Source organism: Carassius auratus, chromosome 20 (assembly GCF_003368295.1).
Source record: "Carassius auratus strain Wakin chromosome 20, ASM336829v1, whole genome shotgun sequence".
NCBI classification, from domain to species: Eukaryota; Metazoa; Chordata; class Actinopteri; order Cypriniformes; family Cyprinidae; genus Carassius; species Carassius auratus.
In genome coordinates, this window is record NC_039262.1 from 8,183,016 (window position 1) to 8,210,853 (window position 27,838).

Consider the following 27,838-nt stretch of genomic DNA (forward strand, 5'->3'; position numbering starts at 1 on the left):
ACACGCGCTCCTGCACAGCACACACAGCAGAGAGACAGCAGCCTGCCGTTACCTCAACATTTACCTTCCTCTGCTTTGCCGAAAATTAAAAGTCACAAAGTTTCGGATTTTTAAGAAGCGCCATGCCAGGTTTTCATTTACCCCAAACTCTGACAAACTGACAGATTTCACAGCGCGTGCCCAGATTCAAACCGTGTCTGCTAACCAACCGTCGCCTCGCTGAGGAAAACCGATCTTTTTCGCCGCCAACGCGATTACGCTGCTCAGCAAATAGTGGCAAGAAGTCTGAAACCACATGTGCTCGTCTCCAAACCGGAGAGACGCGGTTTCGTTTGTCTTCAGAGAGGAAAAGAGTTGGCTTTAAGCCGTACTGACAGACACAAGGGAAGGGAGGACGGTCTCGTGAGAACGCTGGAGAAGAGCATTGGAAATTCACGCGGTGCGTAATATTCACGTTTCTTCTTGGCACTACTGCGCGAACAGTTGAAATAAACGAGGGGAAAATGTAGTCAGTGTGGATGGTTATCAGTATAGCCACTTTAGACGCTAACCATTACCGGCGAATGGCTCTTTAAACACGGTGAAGGGGGCGGTAGTTGTGGAGGCAATGCCAAGTTGAAGTGTCTCGACATTGTCAGTATTAATAAACGCTAAAGTGCCCAGGACCGTCTGTGTAACATTTATGGGATCGTGGATATTTTAAACATCCACTGCTATTAAAAAGTGGAGAGAAATGCTGAATGAAGATGACACATTGACTGGGATATTCACGTAAACCGCAGGCACACGCGCTGTCAGTCACCTGCTCACAAAGGTAAACGCACCTTTACGCTTAAACACAGTTCAAAATGATGACCAGCGGACCCAGCATCGTCTATGAATGGCTGAAAACCCTTCAGCTGTGTCAGTATGTCGAGGCTTTTGTGGATAACGGGTACGACGACTTGGAAGTTTGCAAACAAATTGGAGACCCGGACTTGGATGCCATCGGTGTGTTCATTCCGCACCACCGCCAGCGGATTCACGATGCCGTGCAAAGGTTAAAAGATCACGATAAGGAGACGGCCACTGGGCTTTATTTCACCCTGGAGCCGATGCCCCCGGTCTCACCTATATTCAGGAGTCGCATGGCAGAGCAATGCGAGCCTAGGCTGCGGGGCTCCAGGTCATGGACTGAGCAGAGCAGTGATAGAGCGGCGCGCAGCATGGGGTACATGGGGGCGTCCAGGAATCTGACGCTGGGGAACCGCAAGGAGCTGGAAGTTTACCCAAAACTGAAGCTGAAGATCATGATCAGGGATAAACTCATTAGGGACGGGATAAACCTTGCCAAGCAGCCATACTCTAATAAGGTGAGTAGCTGTGTTTACCTTTTGTCCCGCGTCGCTATAAACCACGTGGCCTTTCCTTGAATCAGATATTTGGATTGTAAACAGCCTCAGTTAGAAACACAAGCTCAGTATAATTATACAACCTTGGATTTATGTGATTAGAAGGAGAGTGTAACAGTATAGGACCGTGTGGCTTGGATGCAGGGATATGGAGGTTTGATGACTCGAATTTGGCCTTAATCTGGTTTCCAAAATATGATCAATAGCCTACTGACTGGTTTTGGACTCACTCTGCGTTTCTAATGGTTTTCTGGGATCAGTAGGCCAGCTAGAATCGATTGGCCTGTGCAGGAAATGCCCTCACACTACATAAATCCAACATTCAACATTGGATAATTCAAACCTGACCCTTTTCCTTTTGTGTGTGTGTGTGTGTGTGTGTGTGTGTGTATGTGTTTGAGCACTGAGGCTGGAAGTTCAAGGTGGATACAGAATCAAAGGGAGAAAGAGCTTCAGAGAGGTTGGTTGAATGTTGCGACCCTGTTTTAGATTGAGTATTCGTTACACTTTATAATAGAGATTTAATGTGGGGGATTTGTTGGAGGTATTACTGGGATTTAGATTTACAACAACTTAATGCTTTCCGATGAACCCTGGCCTTTAAAAATAGTTGTTTGAGTGTGCACCACAGTTTCCCTTTTGGAAAAAAGTATATTTCTTGTGATTTTGATAGTTCCCAGCAGCTGGACAGTAAAATGACAATGAATTTCCAGAAAACTGGACAGCATTAGTAGCTGTAATTGTTTGAGGTGTGATTCTTCAACTCTTCATCCACTTATTGGAATGAATTGTTAGAGATGTGCATTGTTTTGAGGACTGAACAGATATGTACTTAGAAGGTAATGTTTGCTTTGGTTCAATATCTTGAATCAGAATTTGATTGGTTCATGAATGTTGATGACATCAGTTATTATGAGGTCACAGAATTCATGGACATCCTGATTAGATTATCCTTAAGACTAGACAGTAATAACTGACATCATATGGATATTTGAAGTCAGAACAGGTTAGATCTTACTTCCTTAAAGGGGTTTATTCACCCAAAAATGTAATGTCTGTCATTCACTTCTCACTCACATGTCGTACCAAGTCTGTATGGCTTTCTTTTTTCTGTGGAACTAAAAGAAGATATTTTGACTATTGTGGAGGACCAAAGAACATTGGACCCCATTGACTTGCATTGTATGGACAAAAAAAACTGAGACTGTTTTCAGTGTCTTTGTTTCTCAGAAGAAAGGAGTATTAAATGGTGTTTTATTTTTGGGAATTTATGATGCCCATTGTTTTCATTTAATGAAATGATCATTGATCTCTTCATAAATTGATCAGAAGTCCTCCGCAACTTTAAATTAGTCCACATTGTTCAGTCTCATGTAGCCAGAACTTCAGACTGACGGCAGAAGGTCTGGGAACCAAAGAGGCAATATGACTGACGGGTAAAACAACCAGTCATGTTTTACTTTGTGTTGTGTCATGTTTAGGGGCGTGAAAATGTACCCACAATAACAAACTAGTGTGTAAAACTCTTGGATGTGTTTTGAGGAGTCTATTCTGTAAAATGTACATATTTCTCATTAGGGTTGGTCGATATATCTAACATATGATGATGCACATCTAGTCAGTAAATCTGGTTCAGTGATAACCGCTAAATCTCCATTACCTGCTTTCAAATGAAGCGGCATTTAACAGACCGAGCCATAGATCACTGACGAGCTTCGCATTCTTATTGCGTATTCATCAAAGGCTCTATTAAATGCCGCTCCATTTGAAAGCAGGTGGTGATGATTAAGTGGTAATCATGGAACCAGATTTACTGACTAGATGCGCATGATCATATCGTTAGATATATCGCCCAGCCCTATTTCACATACTTTTGAAAAGAGCTTTTTATGACTGCTTTCTTCTATCGTGAGGGGGTTTGGCGTAATGGCATTGTTTTATTTTATCCGTTATGGCCTCTTGTCGTGTTGCAGACAAAGATCTTGTGGCGGGCCATGCAAAGTAACGTTAAGTGTCAAGACGTGACTGCTTAGCTGGAGTTCCACACATTATGCCATGCTCATTTGGGTGCACATTTTTGAGATGTGACCTCATGTTGCTAGTGGTCGAATGGTATCTTTAATAGCTTGCATACAACTTTATCTCGCGGGTCAACAATTTTACTTCACTTTCTCTGCTGCGGTCAAGTTGTGCTCTGCACTTGCTTTCATCTTCCATGAAGACGCGTCAACTTTCAGCCGTGATGCTGTGCCAGACAGTGCGACTCCTGTGACCTGTCCCTGAACCCTCAGGCGCGCTAGCGCGCCCACTCGCAAAGCAGACAGCCACGCCTCTACTACTGCGGACATTTTTTTCCACTTTATTTTTTAATTTGAATATTAATTTTCACCTTTTGAATTTTTTATTTTTATTTTAATTTTTTTACTATACGAATACATATTCTAATTTAGAATATTCGTTGACAGCCCTAAGAAGCCGTCTGCTCTGCTCTTTAATAGCTCTCATGAATGTTACACAACGATCAACCTGCACAGTGCAAATAGCCAAAACCTGGATATTTTAAGCAATATTAAAATTCTGGCTGGGACGTGTCCCGTATGAACAGCGCATATGGTCACCCTAAGTACAATTTGAGCAATCAGATGGCGACTTCGATACTCCTGAAGTGTAATCAATTTTGTCTGCCATATGCATCAGAAGTTCAGAGTCAGACAACTTTTCAACATTCAGCATTGTTCACACCAGTTTGCATTGCTTTTTATGGTTTGCATGTTGCCATCTAGTGGTAAGGCAAGCTGACTATCCCATACATGGATCTCTCAATTTTCACTTTTGTTGAAGTGGTGTAGTTTTAGGTTTGGAGAAAGTTTTTAAAGGAACCGACCAAAATTGTCCTTATTCATTGGTGATGTTTCCCTCCAGAGAGCTGTTACTTTAACAACATCATTGTGCTTGTTTGGGTTCACTGTAGATTGTCTTCTAATTTTAGAAAGATTCTGATCCTCACAAGTTAACCCAAGTATTTAAAAGGCTCATTTGATTCAGTCTGTTCAGAAAGTTCCTTCTATTTGTCTCTTTACTTTGAAATAAGCTCACAGCATATGGTCCCTCAGGCACTCAATGAACGTATGCTTGAACAGCACAGTTCTTGTGATTTAATAAATTCATTGTTGATTTATGAGACAACAATATATTACGGTGTTAAATTAGGGAAGTAATTGTAATGTTTTTAGTTCCCATCTGATTGAGTTGAAAAGCATGTAGTGATGATGTTTTATGTCAAAGCTTCATTGCTGTGGTAGATCTGTATACTGCTCCTGAGAGGTTTCAGTAGGCTAAATAAACTTAAACAGTGATCTATTTGTGTTACTCTTAAGATGGATTTTGCCATAGGGTGGAACACACATGTCTGATTATTGGCTTGATGGCTTTTCAAGTTCATATCAACCTCATAAGTGCTTAGCTACTCAGGGCTCCAAACTGCGACTAAAACGGTCGCATTTGTGACCATAAATATTAAAATGCGAGTGAAGTTTTTGCTGAGGTCGCCACTGGCGACTAGGCCTATGTATTTACATGTTATCTCTTAAAAGATTGTAATGTAATTCCATTTTCATTTCCATGTAATTCCTTTTCCTGATTGTTTTGCATTCACATCTTTTGTTATGTTCGCGCATTGAGAGAATGAGCATTGAAGTTTTAGTGGGGAAAAGAGTTAAACCGTCCTGATCTGCCGCGCAGCAGCGCTGACACACACCTGGTAAACGCGCGTGAGAGAGAAATGGAGACTTGAAGAGAAAGTGCAGAAAAACAGCGTCTATTTCGTTCATAACTTGAACAAACTACAACAGGTAACACAAGATCTTAGTCCATGCTGTGTTCTGTTAATGCATGAACTTCATTATTTGAAGTGCACTTGCCGTCCAGTAATCGCAAAAAGCTTTGTTACTTTTTAATTTACAAAGTATCAGCTTTAAAAGTATTCCAAATTCATAACAAAATTCAAACAATAAATACAGTTTTGGTACTCTTTAAGGGGCCGTTCATATATCGCGCCTAAAAACGCGTGGAAAACCGCTTTCTGATTTTTTTTTTCCAAAAGCCTTCTTGCTCTTGCGCTCCTGAGGCGTCTGCCGTTGCTAAGCAACCATGACCTGCTCTCTCCATGAAGACGCGTAAATTTCAGCAAAGAATAAATGGACCTTTCGGTGTCCATAAGCTCATCAGTCAGCTAGAAAAATAACTATAAAAAGGAGCATTTTGCTATGTTTATGAGCTATTGAATTTTTATATTTTTACTTAACCTGTTGTCTACATGATTCAACTCCTCCTATTAAATTTAATTTTACTAATTAAGAAAAACAGACTGAAAGTTTGAAAGACATACACTCTTAAAAATAAAGGAGCTTAAAAGGTTCTTCACAGAACAATTTTGGTTCCACAAAGAACCATTCAGTCAAAGGCTCTTTGAAGAACAATCTCTTTCTGACCTTTTCATAATCTGTTATTGTCTTCAAATGTTAAAGGTTCTTTATGAAACCATTTAGACAGGAAAAAAAGGTTCTTCTATGGTATCATGAAGCACCTTTATTTTTAAGAGAGTATGACAACATTTACAGGATGCATTGAGGAGGACCCCAAACTATACTCAGGGGCCAAGTGATGCTTATGGTCCATGATATTGGTACAGATTTTGTGTAATAAACAACGCATGACTATATATTTCAAGTTGGAAAAGACATTTAGCTCCCACTTTAAGTGAACCTTCATTCCCAGGTCATCTACAAGATGGATTAAAATGCTGATAAAGTCAAGAAAAGATGAGACATAAACACGTCAGTATGATTAAAAAGTTAAAATGTAAATTAAATTTAAATAAAGCACATAAAACATGTTTATTCTGTGGCACCTAAAAAATCATTTGGCACCTAAGTTTTTTTCTTATAGGAGCCAATGGCTCCTTACTCTATTTTTTTGTTTGGAGCCCTGCTACTGTATATGGTCATGATTAAGCGGATTGTGGGAAACGGTTGTAGATATTCTGAAATGCATGTTGTAGTGCAAAGGATTTACTTATCTTTGATGAAAAATATGTGGTTTGCTGATAATATTCTGTAAATTATCCCATTGAAACTCTGCATTAGCTTTCCTCACCTCTCATCGGACTGTTTATCCACACATAGATTACAGTAATTTTATGGCTTGTGCAGTAGTGGTCGTTTTGTTTATAGCTGATCTTTGAAAACTGTCTGCTAGCAGCTCTTAATAGATCCTTTGACAGGCTGTGGAATGTTGTCCCCTCACACGCCAGACCATAATCCTTTTCATGATGCCACTAATGACCTTAGGGGAGCAATAAATACCCATAATGTTTTCCTTCACTACAGAAGAGGTTTATTTATTTAATGACGTCTTATCAGTTTTACTGATCAGGGCTCGACAGTGAGCATTTCACTCACATTTGCAACTAAACATAGATGTGTGTGAGAACTGGAAAATTTATTTAGGAGTATAAGTGTGAATAAAATGTATTAAACATCTTCACTTATGCGATAGCCTATAACAAATGTATTAATTTCTTAAAGGGGGGGGGGTGAAATGCTCATTTTCACTCAACCTCCTGTTAATCTTGAGTACCTATAGAGTAGTACTGCATCCTTCATACCTCCAAAAAGTCTTTAGTTTTATTATATTTATAAGAGAAAAATAGTCTGTGCCAATTTTTTCCGGAAAAACACGAGCCGCTGGAGGTGTGACGTGTGGGCGGAGCTAAAGAATCATGAGTACGAGTAGGCTTTTGCGTTATGAGCGTTTGGAAGTTGTGACATTACCGTGAGGGAAAAAAAAACATCATCCAAAACAAACCATGGCTAACAGTCAGATTCAGCCGTTTATTTATGATCCAGAATCAGATCCCGACACTGAAACTGAACGAGAGCAGCAGCAGCAACTACTACAACAGGACGTCTCTATGTGGTATGTATTGAAACTGTATATATTTGCTTATGTAACCCTTCTCTCCCGGGTCCTTTCTGATGCTCCTCGCACTCGCTCCGAGCGGGGCTCGAACCCGGGTCTCCGGCATGGGAGGAGGACGCACTAACAAGGAGGCAGAGATATTTTAAGCAGTTTTACTCACCGGCTGCGGTTCCAACACACGATCGTGACCGTTTTTCGTTGGGATTGCATCATCTTTAAGAAATAAACGATACGCAAATCCGGCGTCAAACTGGGCCTTGTTTGTAAAACAAGCATCTTCGAAATGCAGGGAACAAACAAAAACACTTGCACAACTCCGTCCACTGGTCCCTTAATGTTTTTTTTTTTTTTTGGTAATCTGTGCAGGGTTGTCTTGCCCTCGCAACCAAAAACACACTTCTTTTGTGACATTTCACGCTCGCTCTGTTCAGTGAATGTCTCTGCTCTCAGTGCTGTGCTATACGGGAGCGCGCGCTCTTCCGGGAGAAGTGCCCTTAGGACCCATATAAGGAAATTCCGCTCCATCTAACCTCACACAGAGCCATACTCGAAAAAAACTTTCCAAAACTTGGAAACAAACCGACAAACAAACTGACAAACCGGAAGGAGTATTTTTGTTCCAAAAATACTCCTTCAAACGTACAACTTAATTTTTGAAACTTTGTCCATGTTTATCATGGGAATCCAACTCTTTAACAGTGTAAAAAACTCAGTATGCATGAAATAGCATTTCACCCCCCCTTTAAATTCCTGGAAAAACAGTGTTGCATCCTTGTATGATTATTGAACTTTATAAAGACGACAATTTAATGTAAATATCACAGATGAGAAGGTGGAAGAAGTGAACGAGACGTGCTGAATGAAAGCGCACAATCAGCACTATAGGGCAGTGACGGAGGCAGATATGCAGCCATTACCCTGGTAACCCCTGTAAACAAAGCAGCTGCACTACTTTGTTTCAAACAGTCATTTAGGGTGTATTTTTAGGGTCTTATTTGGTTTGATTGAAACAAACTCTGGTTCATTTCGCCCTTTTGGTGTGGATCTTTTTGGCAGGTGTTAATAAAGCAGTCGCACTCTGGTGCACACCAAACAACCGAACCGAGACCAAGCTGAAGAGGTGGTCTTGGTTCGGTTCCAAACGAACTCTTGTTCTGTTCGTTTTAAGGTATGAATACGATCCAACCTCGATATGACCCAATTTGCAGAAAGCACTGCACCTTTTGAGTTAACAGGCTCCCGTAGTTGGAGTTGCCTTATCGAAAAGTGTTGTTCACCACATTTGCTAACTTAGCCATTGAAAAATTTGACATTTGGGCAGATTCCTATATTTCACAGCTATGGGAAAAGACGCATAAAAATCACCCATGGGGAAGGGGCTGTTTATCGCGCAGTTAGCTGACACTTGCGAAAGCCTGCAATCACTGTGTGCTGTTTTTTTTTTTTATATATATATATAAAGTTTAGCTTTCTTTATACCTAATCTGTCTCCTGCACAGTGCCATTGTCAGTATGCCATGGTAAGCACTAGGGCTGGGTGATATATCGAATATTAGCGATAATATCGGAATAATTTTGACGACTATGTAAAATTTGAAAATATTGAATATTTCCAATTCAAACATACTTTCTCAAACGAACCGGTTCTTGACTCGTGAACGAGTTTCCATTGCAAGATAGAGCTGGCATACCACAAATAGGGCCCTTTCCTATCCACATATCAAAAAATAGCAATTTGTTATTTAAAGACTCTCCGTTTCTGTGTTTTCTGCAGAAGCATCATGCCCATTCAAATTGAACCAACTAGATTTTAGACTAAATTTTTCTGAATGCATATTATTGATATTTTGGGTCTGGTCATGTTTTACTGCCACTAGCACACCTCAAAAATTACATGGATATCACCCCTGTTTTTCACCTGTGTTGTGATAGCTCCAATATGGTGCACAGAAATAGAAAAGGTTCAGAGATGCATAGGGAAATGTGATTTTAGGGCTTGCATATGGCAGCTTTAAATTATTTGATTACATTTTGTATTCATTGTATTGAGTTTGATTTTGTAAGTGTCAGCATTTCCATTTATGTTAATGGAACTCATAACTCTGAAAGCAGATTTCGTTAAACAGGCTTCAGATTCCCCTCTATTCGCCCACAGACCTCCCACAATGCTTCACTTCCATTAGACCACTCTGTCATCTTTTATTTGTGTTGAACTTCAGTCAGTGTGCTCAGCCATGGTTAGGAACATCATTGTTGGATTATCAATATGGATTTTACATTAACAAAAATACTGACAAAATTGATAATTAGGTTTGCAGTCAGTTGTGTTTGTGCTGTCTGTAATTCGGTGAGACTGAAGAATAGTGCTTGATAATGCACACAAGATGAAAAATTGTATGTATGTATATGTTGTGGGGAAAACAGCTAAATTTAAAAATGTACATCAGTGTATGCACTAGCTACATTTTTACATCAATCAGTTTAAATTAGTGTTGTTTCTCCTCATGAAAGGCACTAAAATCAAGCAAGCAGTTTTGAGCATAAATGAGTTAAAATCCTCAAAATAGTTAACATAGCATGAGCTGTTCTATAAAAGATAACTTCATGTATGACTGTAGTGTATGGATGATTTGTGTTTCACTGGTCTTATAAACTGATGTGGCTACTGATTGACCCTTTGGAGGGAGTTTGATTGACAGGTGATCTGACCAATCATAATGCCGAATCTGTCATTTTTGTCCGACAAACAAACCAGACTTTAGAGTAGGATCAACACTGGTGGACTTGAACCAAAAAAAAATTCGGTATGATTCGGTATGTGCTACGTTGCTATACTGTCAAATAAAAATAAAGAAAATAAGAATATTATATCTAACTACAAGCAACAGCACAAATGATTAAAATAGAGTAGAGATGCAAATAAAATAAACTGTGCTTTTTTTTTTTTTTTTTTTTTTTTTTTTTTTTAGGTAGGTCTAACATTAGTTTTTAGGTACAGAAACTGAATAAAGTAATTAAATGCAAAATTGCATATTTGACTGTATAAGTAAAAGATTAATACTTTATTAAAGTTACAAAAGCTATTCAAACAAGCAGTGAGTGATTTCTTTGTTGTTGCTGTTTGATTAATATTAAGAAGGTTATGTACACTGTTCCATTGCACTGATCCAGTATGTTCAGACAACAATGTCTGCTATAATATACTTACCAAGACCGGCATTTTGACTAGGGATGCATCAATCATGATTTTTCATGGGTGATTCCGATACAGAATTATTATTATTTTTTTACAAGCAAACAGGCCAATACAGATTTCCGTTATTTTATTTATTTTTTCTTTAAGCAACAAACAAAGAAAAGTATGCATAAACAAGGTTTATTTGCCATTTAATAGGCCAAACTGACTTTTGGGTATCGAAAACAATAACCATAACCATCGGAATTGAGCGGCAGTAACTGCACATTAAGTAGCCTACATTCAATGCAAACATAGATGGTACAGACATCAGCATTTAGCTTTTGTTTTTGAATTGGGTTGAAACTACATAGAACTGGCCTCAAATGAAAAGATTAACTGTAACCATGTGAAATTAAAGGCAACAACTGCATAATTCTACAGTCCAAACAACACAATCAACACACATTCAATAAGATGTTTCTTAATCAGCATTCAGTATTTTGTTTTTAATTGGTTTAAAAAAAAAAAAAGTCTTTACCTGTGAGACTTAATAAAAGTATACTATATAAATTAATTATTCCGGAATGTTAAAATAAAATAATGTTGGTGCGAATAAAACGAAGATGCAAAGTGTTTCATTTGTCCAATAAAAAAAAAAAAAAAAAAATTAGGTTAATGATTCACTTTTTCATTATTGTTTTATTTTTTTTACCTTAAACCAATGAAAAATAAATAACTATTCTCAATGTAAAAAAAATTGGCCGAAAATATACCAAAAACCATCCGATTGCGTATTTTAATCAAAAACCGTCCGGCTCCGATTCATGGCCGGTCAACTGGTGCATCCCTAATTTTGACATGTCCATTTGTCCACTTAAACGTTACTTCAGAGAAAGCTTAATATTTTTGAGGGTGTTCTGAGGCGCGGGTTTGCACAAATCTTCTCACTTTGCGCTTGAGCTTGCGTCCTCTGAATCTAAAATGTTTAAACTGGCACAGCTTAAATTAGTTTACCTTAAACACAGATATTAATGTGTGCCGTTCAGGTCTCACCTGCGCACGCACTTTCATTTTTTTTTTTTAATCACCGTTGTTGTTATGTATTGGGAAGCCAGAAATGCGCATCCATCAAAAGAAACCTATATTAGCCGAACCCTGTTTTACGTGTTATTTATTTCAGACCATATTACAGATGCATTGTCAGATTTAAGTTAAACCGTGTCTGGAGAACTCAATGGTTCAAATTAGGGCTGAAACAATTCCTCAAGTAATTCGATTACAAAAAATGATTTTGAATGAATTAATCAAAAATAGGTCATTGCACTTCCATCAAATCATGATATGGACTAATATCTGTAAATAGTAAGCCGGAACAGCCTATTTAAATATGAATCCTGCATGTTCTGCATGTCTGTGTGAATGAATGGAGCAGAAGCGCGAGTTCCTTTATCACACACACTGAAGCGTGCATGACGCTCGCGGTGGTTTCAGCGTCTGCTGTCTCACTAAATAAGGACGCAAACACATGAACAACATCTCCAGAACTGCTCTGACAGTCACTTCATGAGCATTTGACCGTTTGATTTGAGTGAAACTAGCGTCACATGACATACACAGAACTGTAAAGGTACGTCAACTCGTCAAAATAAGTCCGGTTAAAGACAGAATTGTCTTTATTGTTCTGCAGAATGTACATGGCCTACAAAAAAAAAAAAAAAAATCAAACCCTTTTTTTTTAAGGTTTACTCACACATTTCTTTTGTTTTATTTTTAATAGTAAGTCCCCTTTGTTTACCAAAAAGTAAAGTTTTCAATAATTAAGATAAATTAAATTAATGTTTTGTGTGTTTAATGTTTAATGTGCATCTCAGAAAATGCTTTATTTAAAACCCCAACTGAATGGCACTTAAATGCACTTAATTCATCTGTCAACTTTTATTGTCATTGTTCACAGGACAAGTACAGACAGAGAAACATGTGTAATAATTAAATGTTTATTTTTGATGGATGCAATTGCATTCTATGCATTTAAAGAATAAAAATATTTTTTTTCTAAAAAAGGAAACTTAGTTGTTAATTTTAAGAGACCCGAGTGTCTTATTTTTAAGTTTAATCGATGGAAATTTTGGTAGAATACTAAAATATTCGATAGCTACAGCCCTAGTTCAAATTTATTTCTGCAAACCATTCCATCCCTATTAAAGAGACATAAAACTTTAATCATTGTTTGATTATTATTTTTTTCATACCTAAAGTAACCTGCTGTGTCAGTTTTCTTTTTGCTCCGTGAAGTATTTTTCACTCTGTGAGAACATGATCTGAGCGCCATGGCTTGTCGGACACATCAGCGGTAGGAAATGCTTCGCAAAGGGTCAATTGGTTAATTCCAACCTCCTTGAGTTTTTATATTTGCATCATTTTGCTTTACAGCTCAATTGTTTGTTGATTTTTAGTCAAATTGGCCTCTAATACTGGTTGTTGTTGTTGTTGTAAGAGTGCAGTTTATGATGACACTGCAAATCAGCATGTGGTAAAATGACATCTGTCAATGCACTAAAATAACCCACCATACTGTGTATCCCAATGGGCATAGCTGCATGTACTGTTTACAACAGCTGCATGTAATATGGCTGTAGTACTACACCATTTGGCACAATCACATTCATGCTGTGTGTTAACAATGAATCTCATATAACATGTCAAAGAATGGCCCAACTGGGAGATACTTGTGTTGGTGAACATTCTGTTATTGATTAATGCAGCACACACATACACACAAAATAATAAAACGAGTAGAGTGCATGTAAATAAATAGAATGACAAAAGAAGTGTTTGAGAATAAGTGCATAAAAGCATTTTTTTTTCTCTTAGTGCTCTTGCTGTTTGTTAAAGCTATTAGGTTCAGTTGATTACTGTACCGTTAATGTGACTTTTACAGCCTGAGAGTGCAGTGAGATGAAAGGTAGAGAGGCCGCTTTTCTTTCTCCATTATTGCTGAAAATTCTTCCCACCTGTTTTGGAATCTTTGAGACTTCCTTATGTTTCCATGGTGACATTTACATAAACACATTCCACCAAAGAGAGGAAAATGGGGGTTGATGGCATCTAATTACCTGTGATTTAGAACTCTCTTTGACAGGGTCTGCACAGGACACATTTATTCAGCGTTAATCCCTATCATACCATTTAAGGTCCATATTAAGGTTTGTGTGCAGGTGTGTGCTTGTTTGTCTGCTCATGGAGGTTTTATTTTAAAATTGTAAATTTAATCCTAATTCCATATGTGCCTTTCTTTTGATTTTTGACAAGTGTGATGATGACTGCTGATTTTCAGACAGATTTTGTTCAGTGTACAGAAAACGAGGGAGGGCAGATGAAATAGGATGGGGATGTTGGTTGTCATGGCAACATTCAGTGGTAGTTTTTGTACTGGGATTGTGAAGGTGTGGTTGTTTGTGGATTTAAACAATCGAGCAATTTCTACTTCTATCATTATATTTGTGATATTATCATTTCCCAAAATTTCTGCAGTAAAATGACATGCTCTTGACTTACTCTACATTTATTTATTTTTTTTCTGAAATCTTGTTATAGTTTTGGGGGTTTCTGAATGGTTGAGCAGGGCCTGTGGTGCTGTTTGCTTGTGTGCATCTCTGCATGTCTCTGTTTGTGCGATTGGTTCGGGTGCTCACTTTAATTATTACTGACTGACACTGGCCACCGAACACACACACACACACACACACAGTCCCATAGGCATATTTTTCCTACACACTATGCAAGTACACTTAAGGGAAAAAAAAGTGATTTTTTTTTCTGTCTCTGTACTAAAAACATACTATTTGGCTTATTCTGTTTTTCCACTGAAATGCAAATTGACCAGCCACAGTTGGTTTTGTTTTTGCATCCTGTTTAGGGGTGTGTTTATATGCAGTAGAAGAGTGTTCAACAATATTAGACTGGAAAAAAATAGTTTGGCAACCTCAAAGGAAAACTGTGGAAAATGTTTGTCATTTAAATATTGATTTTTAAAAAGTAGCGCACAATAGACAGTTCTGCTCATAGATATCTAATTTACTGTCTATTAAGGGTGTGCGATAAATATCGTCCGATAATTAATGCGCATCTCGTAAGTAAAGCCGGTTCTCTAATTAACATTAAATTCCATCAGGTGTATGATTTCACATAGAGCAGCTGTTACTACACGGAGCCATTGTTAACTGACTAGCTGCGCAAATAAACGCTGATAATGAACGTGGATTTGCGCAGCTAGTCAGTTAACAATGGCTCCGTGTAGTAACAGCTGCTCTATGTGAAATCATACACCTGATGGAATTTACCGCTAATTAGAGAACCGGCTTTACTGACGAGATGCGCATTAATTATCGGACGATATTTATCGCGCACCCCTACTGTCTATTAAACGTCTCAATCAAATCCAGTTTTGTTGCTGTTCCAAAGCTCTTATTGTCCACTTGGTACCTTTCTAACACGGTTTAGATTCCTTGCCGAATTATGATAATATTCAGCTGTGATCTTCAGCTTAATGATGAGGTGATGGAACATAATTTCTCGAAATCCACATGTAAAAAGGCCAATACACTGAGGCATATTTAATGCAAATGTCAGGCAGTGAATCATCAGTCCGTTGGTCTGATGATCTCAGTTTGTACAACAGTGAGTCCTTCTCACTGAAGAGAAAAAAGGATTTCAAGCTTCTAATCAGCTTTATAGCCCCTAACCTTTCCTGTCAAATTCTCCAAACTTGCAGTAACAGTTGGTCGTTTGCACTATAGCATTTGTTTTTGGTCTCTGCCGCTGGCCGTGTTTCTACAGATGGAGCCAATGAAATCGGGAAATAAATGATTTTGCCAGTAATTAAATCAGAATAATTTATTTAAAGCATAATTTACCTTCTACTTGATTATTTAATGTCATTACGTGCTGCTTCTGTGCTTCCATTCTTCTCAGGCGTCTGGCCATCAGCCCTGCATCCACGAGACGTGACCCTCTTCTTTATAGAAGAGAAAATTTACATTTCAATATGCATGAAGTAGCAACTAAACAAAATCTGTAATTGTAATTAGGGGATGGTAATCAGAGCTATCTAATGACAGGGGTTGGGAAAGGACAGGTGTGTAACGTAAATCAACAAATGACAATTTTAGGGCAAAAGCAAGCCAATAGTAAAGTACATTCAAGGGTTGATTTACATATCCACATACCTGCACATATCCAACTATAGATCATTTACATGTCTAGGTACTGACGAGATGCGCATTAATTATCGGCCGATATATATCGTGCACCCCTAGTGTCAGAAAAAAATTATATCGGAGTAAAATATTTTGACATTTATGGTGTCACTGGCCTTATTCAAAGTGATTGATTGTCCAAGAACGATGCACGATCTTTAACCCTCTAAAGACGATTAACGCGTATATGCGTTATGAGTCATTTTCTCCTGATAACCCAGAAAATAACTTAAATTACACTTTCAGTTTTGATTAGGGATGGTTGTTTTCCGCAAATATCACATTCGAATATTTGAGCTCACAAAAAATGAATATTCGCATATTTGTTTATTTAAATTAAGTTTAATGAGACAGACGTTATTTTTCAGCAACATTTATTGTTTCCGTCATTTTGGACAAGCTATAACACTATATATATATATATATATATATATATATATATAATTTTTTTTTTTGTCATGTTCTTGTTAAGAAATACGGTCATGTAAACATGATCGGGGGAAAGTCGGCTCCTTAGTCTGTTAACAATAAGGCCTGCTGCGGAGAAAACGCACTCTGATGGCACAGACGTTGGCGGGACTCACAAATAACAGTGTGCGAAGCGTTTCGTGTTTTCATTTCACCACTGAATGGGATCCTCATCTGGTGGAATACATGGCTCCAGGAAGAACTGTTCCCACTCGTCTCGGCTGGACTCTCTGTAATCATCGCTAAACTGGCTCAGCATTTTCCAACGTGTGGGCATTGCATCCTCTTCATCGTTGGTGGCGGCTGCATCCCCACCACTCGCATCAAGGAAAATGTTCTGATAATGTTCAAAGTTTTTTTTTCTTTTTCATGTTTTCATTGAGAAACCGGAGCTGTTTGTGCCGAGGGTCTAGGGCAGAAACGAGAAGAGGAGTTTTCACTGCATTCTCCAAGTTAATGGTCTTTATTCGTTGCTTGAGAGATGCCACAACAATGTTCTTGAATTCGGTCACTTTCTTTGATTCTCCAAGGCATATTTGAAGTACTGTAGAAGACCGCAGTTCTTAGGGGCCGTTCGCATATCATGTCTTTTGCACACTAAAGTTTGTTATTTCCAATGTAGGATAATTGGAAGCAATGCTCACGCGGTGCGACGCGCCCGTTTTTTCCAGGCGCGTCCGCAACGCATAGAGTTAAAAACATCTTTTCAGAATGCCGCAAGCGCACCGCAGGTCATGTGACAAGAACTAAACATTCAGCTCCATCTTTTCCTGTAACAACGTTGAAAGCTCAGCCAAGATGAAGGAACAGCTGATCATAGCTGTATATGGATTGCCATTTTGAAATAAATTTAGTAACAGAGCTACTTAAAGCGACTTTTTGTGCTGCAAATCCATTTATCTTTTGCTGAAATTTCCGCGTCTTCATGGAGAGAGCGCGTCATTGTTGCTTAGCAATGGCAGACACCTCAGGAGCGCTTCTGCCCGAGTGCTTTGGAGAAGGAGAAAGCGGCGCGCCTAGAATTTTCCACACGTTTTTAGGCATGATATCTGAACGTCCCCTTATTCATTGATTAATTATATTGTTGCTTGCATACATCTACATGTATGCCGTGGAGGATCACAGAAAGTGACCAAATTAGGTTTTTTTTTTTTTTTTTTGTGAAATTCGAATATCATATTTTTATTTATCAAATAATTAGAGCAGAATGTTCGACTATCCGTGCACACCCCTAGTTTTGATCATACAGATAAGAGCAATACATCAATCGAACCAAAGGTTATGACTGAATTGAAGCAATGCCATTTGCTGTTTAGAGCAAAAATTTCCTTTGGTGTGTGTTAGATGCCTTAGACATGATGGAAATGGCATGAAAGGTCAGAGGTTGTAACATTTAACAACACATTCAGTCAGATACAGATTGTATAGTGCTATTGCTTTGTGTAACAGATGTAATTTTAAATCTGTGTTGGCAATGTTTCATTGTTTAATGAGGTGTTTGGAGGAAAAGCCAGTCACAGTAGCTTGATGGTTTTGGTGAGAAATGGTTTTAGTACGTAAATGCTCATAAAGGACAGTTCTGGCTTTTGAGCTGCTGCTTTGTGTCGCTAGTCAAGGCAGGGCTTGACGCTTACCTTTTTCCCAAAGAACACATGTGCTCCTAAGCTGAAAATTTAGGAGCAGATTTTAAAAAAATTGCAATGCAAATTTTTCACATTTTGTTTTAGCTTAACAAGGGGATAAAGCAATTAACAAACACAATTATTTAATTTATCAGAATACAGAAAGTACACAAGGTTTTTAAATTATTTTATATAATTATATTTTTCACACACACACAAACACACACAAAAACCCCCTAAACAAATCATTTTTTTGATCCGGACACAAAATGACCAACTAACATTAATTGACTAATCATATCAGCAGCACGTGTGAAAGTGTGAATGAGTACTAGTCTAGTCCCATGCGCAGAATGACGAGTCTGCATAGAACAGTTAGTACAACACACAAGCTGCTCAACCGGTCAACCGGTTCACTTAGAAGAACCGCTTCCTTCGGTGCTGCTGCAAAAAACACTGTTGCTCAATGATCGTGAGAGTGCATGCGTGCGTGCAGACAAGGACAGAGCAAGCATTGGTTTGGCTAAATTTGGAGGTTATTGCTCACGTCTCATTCGGCACAATTCCAAATGTTTGCATATTCGCAATGATTTGAATGTTAAACTATTATTTATAATGTAAACTACTAGGTTTGTACTTTACACGCATTCACATATAGATGGAAAAGATCATCCTTTTTATGAGAAAAAACATCCTTGTCATAACAGCAGAGTTGACCGGTATACTACGGTCTATTTAATCTGACCAGTGTAACCTTTTATATTTTTGGTTGACTATTTTATTTCGATAATGAACCGACTGTGGGATGTGTGCACGTGAGGCGCCAGCATGATTGAACAGCTGAAAAATAAAATAAAATAAAAACACTTTGGAGTAAGATATAGCTAATCCGCAAAAGTTTTTACTTTTGTGAACTCACAATAAAAAAACAGAATATTTTAAAATTGTGTAAAATAAAGCAGACAAACAGAATGCGTGTTGTCATCTTTCTCTTTCTGTAAACTTGTTTATGGAGCGCCACAACACACTTTTGTTTTAAATCCGTTATCTTTAAGTCAGACATATTCCGCTTTTTTTTATGAAAACAAACTGTTATTTTTATTTTATGCCTATTACTTACATAGGCTATTCATTTATCTTTAAAGCATCCCATTTTTCATCAATTCCTTAAATGAATTAAGAATTTAATTTATTTTGTTTCCTCAGTTCCATTAAATCATGGGTTAAGAATAAAATTAATCAAAGATGAATCGTTGTTTGCCACAAATTAATAAGTCTTAACAAGCTGGAATGAATAGCCTGTGTCCCGCAGCCCTGCAAAGCACACGATATGAAATAATTATCTGATGAAATAACTTTGTTACTACATTTGTTGCTTTCCATGTTGAAGAATTTTTTTTTCTATTTTAATGTACTTTTAAAGTTTGAATCCCACTAAAAGCCTAATTTTACATTATGAATGAATGATGATGCATTTAAATACCGTCACAGCCACTCGCATGTGCTTTGGCCCCGAGCCACACGCAACCCAGTATTAAATCGGTTAGCAACCATCGACAGCTGTAATCGATTGAATCTCTTACTGACAATTAATCGATCACTGATTAATCGTTGACATCCCTAATTTAAACAGAACAATCCAAAAACCATATAAATGTAAACCAGTGTAACCGTAACCCTTAATATAGTGGCTGTAGGATTTGAGTTAAACAACGTTTATTGCTGATTTTTATATGTGGTGATGTGATATTTCTGTAAGCATTCAAGTAGATAATAGTTGTACCCATTACCTTACATGGAAAATAGTTGCTACATGACGTTACCAAGAAAGACCTTTGAGTCACTGGACACCCAAATAGATGTTGTTAGGCCGTCTCGTTGGCATAAATTTGCTTCGGTTCTGTCTTGCTGTGACTCTGTCAGGGAGGGTAATTGAGTTGAGCACAGAGGGGGTCAGAGGTTTGGGCTGCATTTGGTGTGTAATTAGATAAGCATGGTTCACCCACGCACATAATACACACAGTGCTTGGACCCAAGCTTGTTTTATTTATTTGCTAATAACAACTGACACTCAGAGCAACATCACATCTGTTCATTTCTTCCTACCACTTTCTCTTTCTTTCTCATCTACTTGAGTGTGTGTGTGTGTGTGTGTGTGTGTATGTTCTTCCTGTCTGTTCCACTGACACACATTTAGAGCTGATGTGCTGTCACAGATATCTTCGCCTGGTATACTTCCATCCTCGGTTATAGGTTGTTTTGTAATTTTTCTTGTTACATTGTACTGCAACTGTTTTCTGAGGTCACTCGATCACCATTTTAATATAAATGTATAATTTTTGATTACACTTATGACTTTTGGTAAACAAGGTAAACCGATTTCTACATGCCTTGAAACCTGTATAATTTTTTTTTCATAACAGCCGGACTGTTGTTTTGTAATTCTCCATAATAAATGAAGTGTGCTCGCAAATAGCTATATGCACAAATGTAAATGTTACATTTGTAGATTTGGCATGCAAATGACCAACTCAATTTGATGTGGGGCAGTCCATCCTTGAGGGCCTTTGAATAGCATAGTGGCATGGACAAACTGATTAACAAACAGCTAAGCACTATTAGGCTTTTTTTTCCTAATAAAATAAAGAATGTGAAGCCTTCAGACAAAATAATTGCAAGGAATGTTTTGCTGCATGACTACAAATTTGATTTAGGTGTGATTAATGTGTTGGATGGTAAGTTCTCGTTAATGCTTTGATATTCTGCTTAGTGTCTAAATGAAGATGTATGTGCTATGTACAGAGTGGGTCATCCAAAATAATCAGCAAGGCTTAGAATAGAGGATATGTGTGTTGTTGTAGAATGATCAACATCTTCTCACGTCAGCACCACCTCACGTCAGACTCCTTCTAGAGTCATCAGTGATGTATTAACATTAATAAAAAATAAACTGGACTATTTCTGTTGCGAGGACAGTGGTGTCCTCACAGTTTAAAGCATAATGCAAGTGATTAGGTGACCAGGATAGGAATGTGTGCAACACCAGGACCCCTGCCCAGACTTGGTACCATGGATATGCTGGTATAAAATTTTCATGTTGTGATTAATTGCTAGCGATTTTATCACTGTGTACGGTATTATCACTGTATTGGAATTTAGTTGCAAAAAAAGTTGTCAATACAGTATAAAAGTTTTAATAACTTTTTTTCTTATCACAAAAATAACTGAACATTTAAATACAATAAAGCATACACAAAATGTATAAAGTAAAATTTTTTACTAGTGTTGCACGGTGCACCGATACTTCAAAAGTATCGCGATTCTCCGCAATTAAAAAGTCACGATTCCTAAATTGATTAGTATCGATACTTCAAAGAATGACTGCGTTCCAGATTTGTAAGAGATGTATTTCATGTTGGTGTGTGCAACGTATGCTTCCAGTGCCTCCCTATGGACGTCTGTGTTTTTTCTCCTCACGCAAGCAAAAAAGCACTACAGCGAGATGGCTGCATTAGTGGCTTTACTAAACTGATTTAGCTTTAATAACATGTGTGTATAATCGTATTAAATAGTTTAAATAAGTTGTTCAGATGAAGAAGTGTTGTCAAAAGACCTGGTACTTCGGTACCAAGTCGGTACTAAATTTTTTTAAATATGACTGTACCAGTTTTCTTTAAGTACCGGTAGTACCGAGGTCCCATTCAAACCCGGTTCCGCGATATGATTTCCGCAAAGCAGAAAACCAGGCCGGAATCTCAAAATCCAGTCATGAAAATTAAACGTACATTTTAATATGAACAGTCATGGAATTTGTCGAAGTTAGCATAAATTAATCAAATCAAATCTCCATATGGACCAGTATCTGCTGGTAACTGAGATAATGCTGCTAAATTTATTCTTTCTTTGCCTTGAATGTCATTGCTCTAATTTATTTGTATTATTTTGATATTTCATATTTTATTTAAATGTTTAATATATCTGCTGTTCATATGTTCATTTATTAGTGTGTTATATAATTAGAATGTTGTCCCGGTTTTAAAATAAAGCACAGCAATGATAATTGAGAGTGTATTTTCCCTTTTCAGGAAAAGTATAGAAATTGCAATTCTTGACTAGGTATCGAAACAATAATTTTGGTATTGTGACAACACTAATTTGTACATAGATTAAAGTGCAAAAGCAACCCTCTACATTGCGAGTAAATCACTTGCATATGCAACTAAAATTTACTCTGGGCCACTTATTGATGTCTATCATTAGCCATTGCCTATATTAGCCTTGCAATACATTCTTAGATTTTATTCACCAGTGTGTCAGTTTGAGGCTATTATAAGTTTAGTAAATTTTTCACTTGCTAAAAACTGACATTCGGCCCACAAGACATAAATGTTTGGCCTGCGCTAATTTCAAATAATGTTGCATGAAAATTCAAACACCGCATCAAAGCGACATTAACTTACATTGTGTCTACACCGGACGCGAGTGGCGCAACGCAGCAAAATGGAACTTATTATATTCAGTGATGCTGTCTACACTAGATGCGATGCAGGACTGTGCAACAAATACCTGACAGAAAATTGCTGACTCATTTTATATATGATGATTTGCAGTGCTTTGTCGTGTCCAGTTTAGATATACAATGTGACATCAGATACATGGCAAGTGTGAAGTTAAGGAAAGTAGACAGTGAATATAGATGATTCAAATGTGAATGTTCTGAACAGGTTTGAGTGAGTGAGTGAAATACGTGAAATACTAATATCTATTGTTGCTGTCACTATGGCTATAAAGATGACACAAAATAATACTCAAAACTCACAGACTCTTTTAACACTGAATAAAGCACATAAATCATTACCTGAAAGTATCGCTGTCATATTTTGTATGATGTTCCTGCTGTGACGTCGTAGAAAATATAAACCATTTCTAAAATAGAATTACATGTCACGTTTTGCTGTCGCGGGTGGTTAGAACAAAAACTGCATGGAAAATATACTTTTTATTGTGTCGCGTCATGTCTGGTTGGGACACACAGAGTGTTACAGTTTGATCCCCTCAAAAAATCTAAGTATAAAAATAATGCTGACAAATCTAATAATTTAATCTGCAATTAAGGAAAGTGGAGAAAAGTGACATGTTTGGAGATGAGCAGGAACAGTTGATTTGCATGGCAGATATGAAGATCCAGATTTTTAGTTTAATTTGTTTTTAATATTCAACATGCAAAGTTCTTTATCTAAATGTAAGTTGATGGAAAAAAAATTCTTAATGGGTTTAAAAAAAAATCTGAATAATTTATAAATAATTATTCAAGTGCCCCTATTATGGATTTTTGAAAATTACCTTTCATGCAATGTGTAAAACAGAATTAAAGCATCCTGCAAAGTTTTCAATCTAAAAGTGCACAGTGTATGAGGTTATTATCTTTCAAAAGAAAGATTGTCGACTCTGAGTCATGAAAATTTGTAAAAAAATCTTTAGCTGTTTCAAGGTGATGTCAAAATGAAACGTAAGCATGTTTGCACGTGCAGACCTGACGAAGCTTATACTTCCACTCCCTCAAACACTGTGGTGGATTCCTGTGGAAAAGAGGCTGTGAGGGGAAATTAGTTGGGGTATGTCGAAAAAAAAATCCCATCGCTGCAGAAGCACCGTCCCAGTGTTTACAGAGTGATCGTACAAGGAGGGCCAAACACTCTTTAAAAAAAAAAAAACACTACTTGGTACAAATGTTCTCTGTGTTTCCCAGACCTTCACTCTGTCCAAGTACCATTTTCTCATTTAATTTTTGTTCTGTTTTATTTAAAACAAACCATCTGGTTTATTTGTGTGTCTTTACGCACCTTGTCACAGTGTTTATATCAAGGTGGGTGGCAAACACTGCACAGTTACATAATAATGCTGTGCAAGCTACTGTTTGACCACTTAAATTTGCTCTGGGCACATTGTGTAGAGGTGTGGTCCTTTAAATGTATCCATTTATTTAGGTTTTGTTATCTTGTTAACCAAATAATACATTTAAAATGTACAGTGTTTTTTTTTTTTTTTTTTTTTAGTGTTTTTGTCTGGAAGAAAATAGATTGCAATGAGTGTGATAGGGCACATTATGCACCATCAGGGAAGAGGGGAGAAATGCACGATAAAAGGGGTCTTTCAAATTTTCCAAATAACCATGTGGTGTGTATGAGTGTCTGTTCAGGCTGTTGAGATTCAAGCTGTGTTCCTGATGGCCATATGACAGTCTGCCTGTTGCTTCACTGCTTCAAGACAGAATACTGATATTGGGATAGAAACACATCAGCAACTGCTTATATAAGGTCAGTCCAGAGAGTCGTCTAGGACTGTAACTTTAGTGCAAATAAGGATTTATGTAATACACTTACTTTCACATCTTTATGTAGTACATTTACATAAAGTATTGCAGTTTCTCATTTATTACATACTTTATGTAATACTTTTGAATCAAGAAATCTCTCCTACATCAGATAAGCTTTTTTAAATGACACTGCATTTTTTTTCTTTACATGATACAGTTGTACCGACACACACATACACACAACAATGTCCCACAATCTGATGAAGACACAACCATTGACAACAGTCAATAAATTATTTGAGTGACATTAGGGCTGGGGACCGAACTTTGATGCCTTTATGGTATCGAACGAAAAACTTTGATCCTATGAGTATCTCAAAATTATTTATCTTTCGGTGCCAAATTTCGATTCCAAAACCAAGCGACCGTGCTTTTTTTTTTTTTTTTTTTTTTTTTTTTGGCCAAGCGGCTGTGTCTGTATGAGCTTGTAGCATACGTGCATGTAAGGACCTAAATTCGCTGATTGGCTGTCCACCACCACTTGACGTGACGGGGAGAATTTCTGAAGATACTCGCAGTCACACAACACAAGTGTAGTTGTTTTTTCTCAAAATGCTTCCGTTTTACAATGCCAAAGAGTGGTTTGAATGTGTGGATGCAACTCTACCTTGCGATGTAACGTTACCTAGGTGCTAGCTATAACATTATTATTTGACCAGGCAACAACATTTTTTTTTTTTTTTTTTTCAACGTAACTTTAAGGTTTTATATTTTAAAAAAACTTGACAGATAAGTGTAATTTCTCTACTTAAACCAAATGCATCCCCATGACGTTGACTACCACTTTATGTATGTTAGCTTGTGCTGCTAGTCGGTTGCTGTAGCATTAGCGCTGTTATTGCCCCTTCACATTAGCCTCTGCACCTGTCCACCCTGATGTTAGGAATATGTAGACAATACCAGAAGGTGCCAATCCCTTCACACTGGCAGCAAGAGGGAAAATGTCCACGCAAAGATGAGATGAGTGGCACAGAGCAGTCACAGGGTTTATTACTATTATTTATTATTATTACAGTTTGATTTTGCACTAAAAAGTTTTTTTTTTTTACATTCCTTTGCATTTTAGTTGGTTCAATATTAGCCTGTACACAATATCATTTATTTATTTATAATATGTTCATGTTGTGGCAAAAAGTGTTCAGTGTATTTTTGTTGATGTTGAAATGGATTTTAAAACATATGGTATCTGAGGCGAGTGGGGCGGGGCCGAGAGCCGTGGGAACGGAGCGAGGCCGCCGGAGTGATTGGAAATGAGCGACATCTGCTCGACCCACCGGTCTCGAGTCCCATGGAGGAGGTGGAAGGATATAAAACAGGAGCGACAACCCTAAGTGACATGCATTATGGAATGTTTTTTTATATTGCATGTCACTGCATCTAGCCAGTAAGTCAGGTATTATGTGTTTATTGTAATTATTTTTTGAATATGCACTCCAAGCCTTTTTTACAGCATGTACTATCTAAAAAGTAGTTTAATGTAAATCTTAGGTAGTTAGTGTTTCGATGAGCTGTGAAAATTATTCATTAAGGTTATGTGAAGAACAGTATAGTGGGTCTTATTGGTTATAAATTATAGGTACTAGATTGTAGATTGTGTGTGCCTTTTACTGAAGAGCTTTTGATATGTTTGTGGTATTTGATGCAAAAAAACTTTGAACAAAGCACTTGGCACTGTCTGCTGTGGGTGTTACAATCAAGGACTTTGTCACTTTCATACACACACAATACAAATACTGATAGTGACAGTGACACACACACACACAGTCATGCACACATATTACAAATACTGATGCTGACAGTGACACACACAGTCATGTATCATCTTTACTCTAGTGTAAACACTCTGCAAGGCACAGGTTTTAGAGTAATGCAAAATGCTTAATGCTAGACAAACATCACGTCAGGATGCTCTCTGGGGAGATGTTCGTAAGATCCTCTGGGTTCTTCTGGGATTGCACATCTTCTGTATTCAGCAGCATCTATTTAAAGTTTGTTTCAAATGTATTCTAGTGTTTACAGACATATAGCACAAATATTGTCAAGACTGCCACTGTTAGTACTTTTTCCAGCAATACTGGATCTATAATGGTTAACGATTTAGGCTGGACTAATGCCTCTTTGCTGCAAGACTATAATGCTGAGAGAGCTAGAAACCATAAATGTCAGCCTTGGAGAAAATGGCAAGAGGGCATGAAACCGAAAGACCAGATTTAGACACATTTGATCCATTTTCCAATGCTCTGCTCATCACTTGTATAATGAGGCATGTGTGACCCATTGACCCACAGTCTCCAATACCCAGAAAACATTAAAGGCTTTTTGGCTGGGTTGCCTTTTTAGACAGCTCTTCTATATTTATGCCATTACTGACATAAATGGACTTATATTGGGTAAAAATGTATTGCTTCGTATGGAGAAAATACAGTATGCTCTTGATGTATTTGAATAATACATAAAAACAATATAACAAAGATAATCAATAAATCATAGAAATATTTTCAGTTCATTTTTTTAAAACACCTTTTGATACTGTCCCGGAATATGCGTTGTAGTCCAAACTAGTCGTTTGTTGTAGTTTTTGAAAAGTGGTATTGGTTGAATCTCCTTTTGAATTGGACGTTGACCTTTTTACTTTGCAGATCTTTTATGCTCAAACAGCAACGTTGCAGACTAACTGAAGTTGAAAAAGTGAAAGCATAATAGCACCCCTTTAAGTTTAGTTAAAATATTTTGTTATTTTCTTTCATTTCTGTCCATTGTATTCTGACTATAATGGCAAATAATATAGTTGACAGGAAGATCATTTTAGTTGGTGATAATGTGTAAACTATTGTTTTTTTTTTTTTTACTGTAACATATCAAACAAATATATAGGATTATTTCGGGCTGTGTTTAAATGCGCAATGAGTAGTAACCTGCTTACAAAGTGATTCAATTGACTTCTTTCACATCGAGAAAATATAATCCCCTTGCATAAATATAATGCCATTTTCTTTATAATTCCGTTCTTTCTAGATATTTTTGTCAAAAGTCTGTTGTAATAACAAAAGTTTAACCTTTCATAATTTGTTACTGCTGTAATGGTTGAAATTGCAAACTCAGTAACTGAATCTGAATATATTGTCTGGGTTAATGTCACTTTGGGATACTTCTGTGTATCTATTTTTAATCCACTAATGGAGATGATGCAGCATTTCAGGTTACCCAGCATGCCAAGGTCAATATCTAAGCATACTTAGCGCGGTGGTCATAGGTGACTGCTATTGGACCACAGCTGGTTGTTGCTCAGTGATGCGTGAGCATTTCCTGTCTGTCTTTGTGCTCATTTGTTAGAAAGAGTGTGCATTGTGAATTCACTCATCAGCACTCCGAGTAGTAAAAAGCCATTAATCTCTCTGTTTAATGACCCTAAGCCATTGAACAGCTGAGATGGCACCCTTTACAGTTGAATACAAACTAATCAGAACTTAAACGAGTAAAGTGTACCTCATGCCTTCAGAAATTATGATAAAAGTCTAACTAAATTGGTAGCCTACATTTTACAAGTTTTATTTTTTTTCATTGGATAG

The 27,838-nt window shown here is 37.4% G+C and overlaps 1 protein-coding gene across 1 annotated transcript in view; it reads left to right on the forward strand.

Annotated features, from left to right (window-relative positions):
* Window positions 1–27,838, forward strand: part of sash1a (SAM and SH3 domain containing 1a) — a 214,920-nt gene continuing 187,082 nt past the window's right edge. The window contains 1 exon segment of the mRNA XM_026290820.1: window positions 1–1,352. Within this exon segment, the coding sequence (XP_026146605.1) occupies window positions 849–1,352 (504 nt within the window). The 5' untranslated portion in view covers window positions 1–848.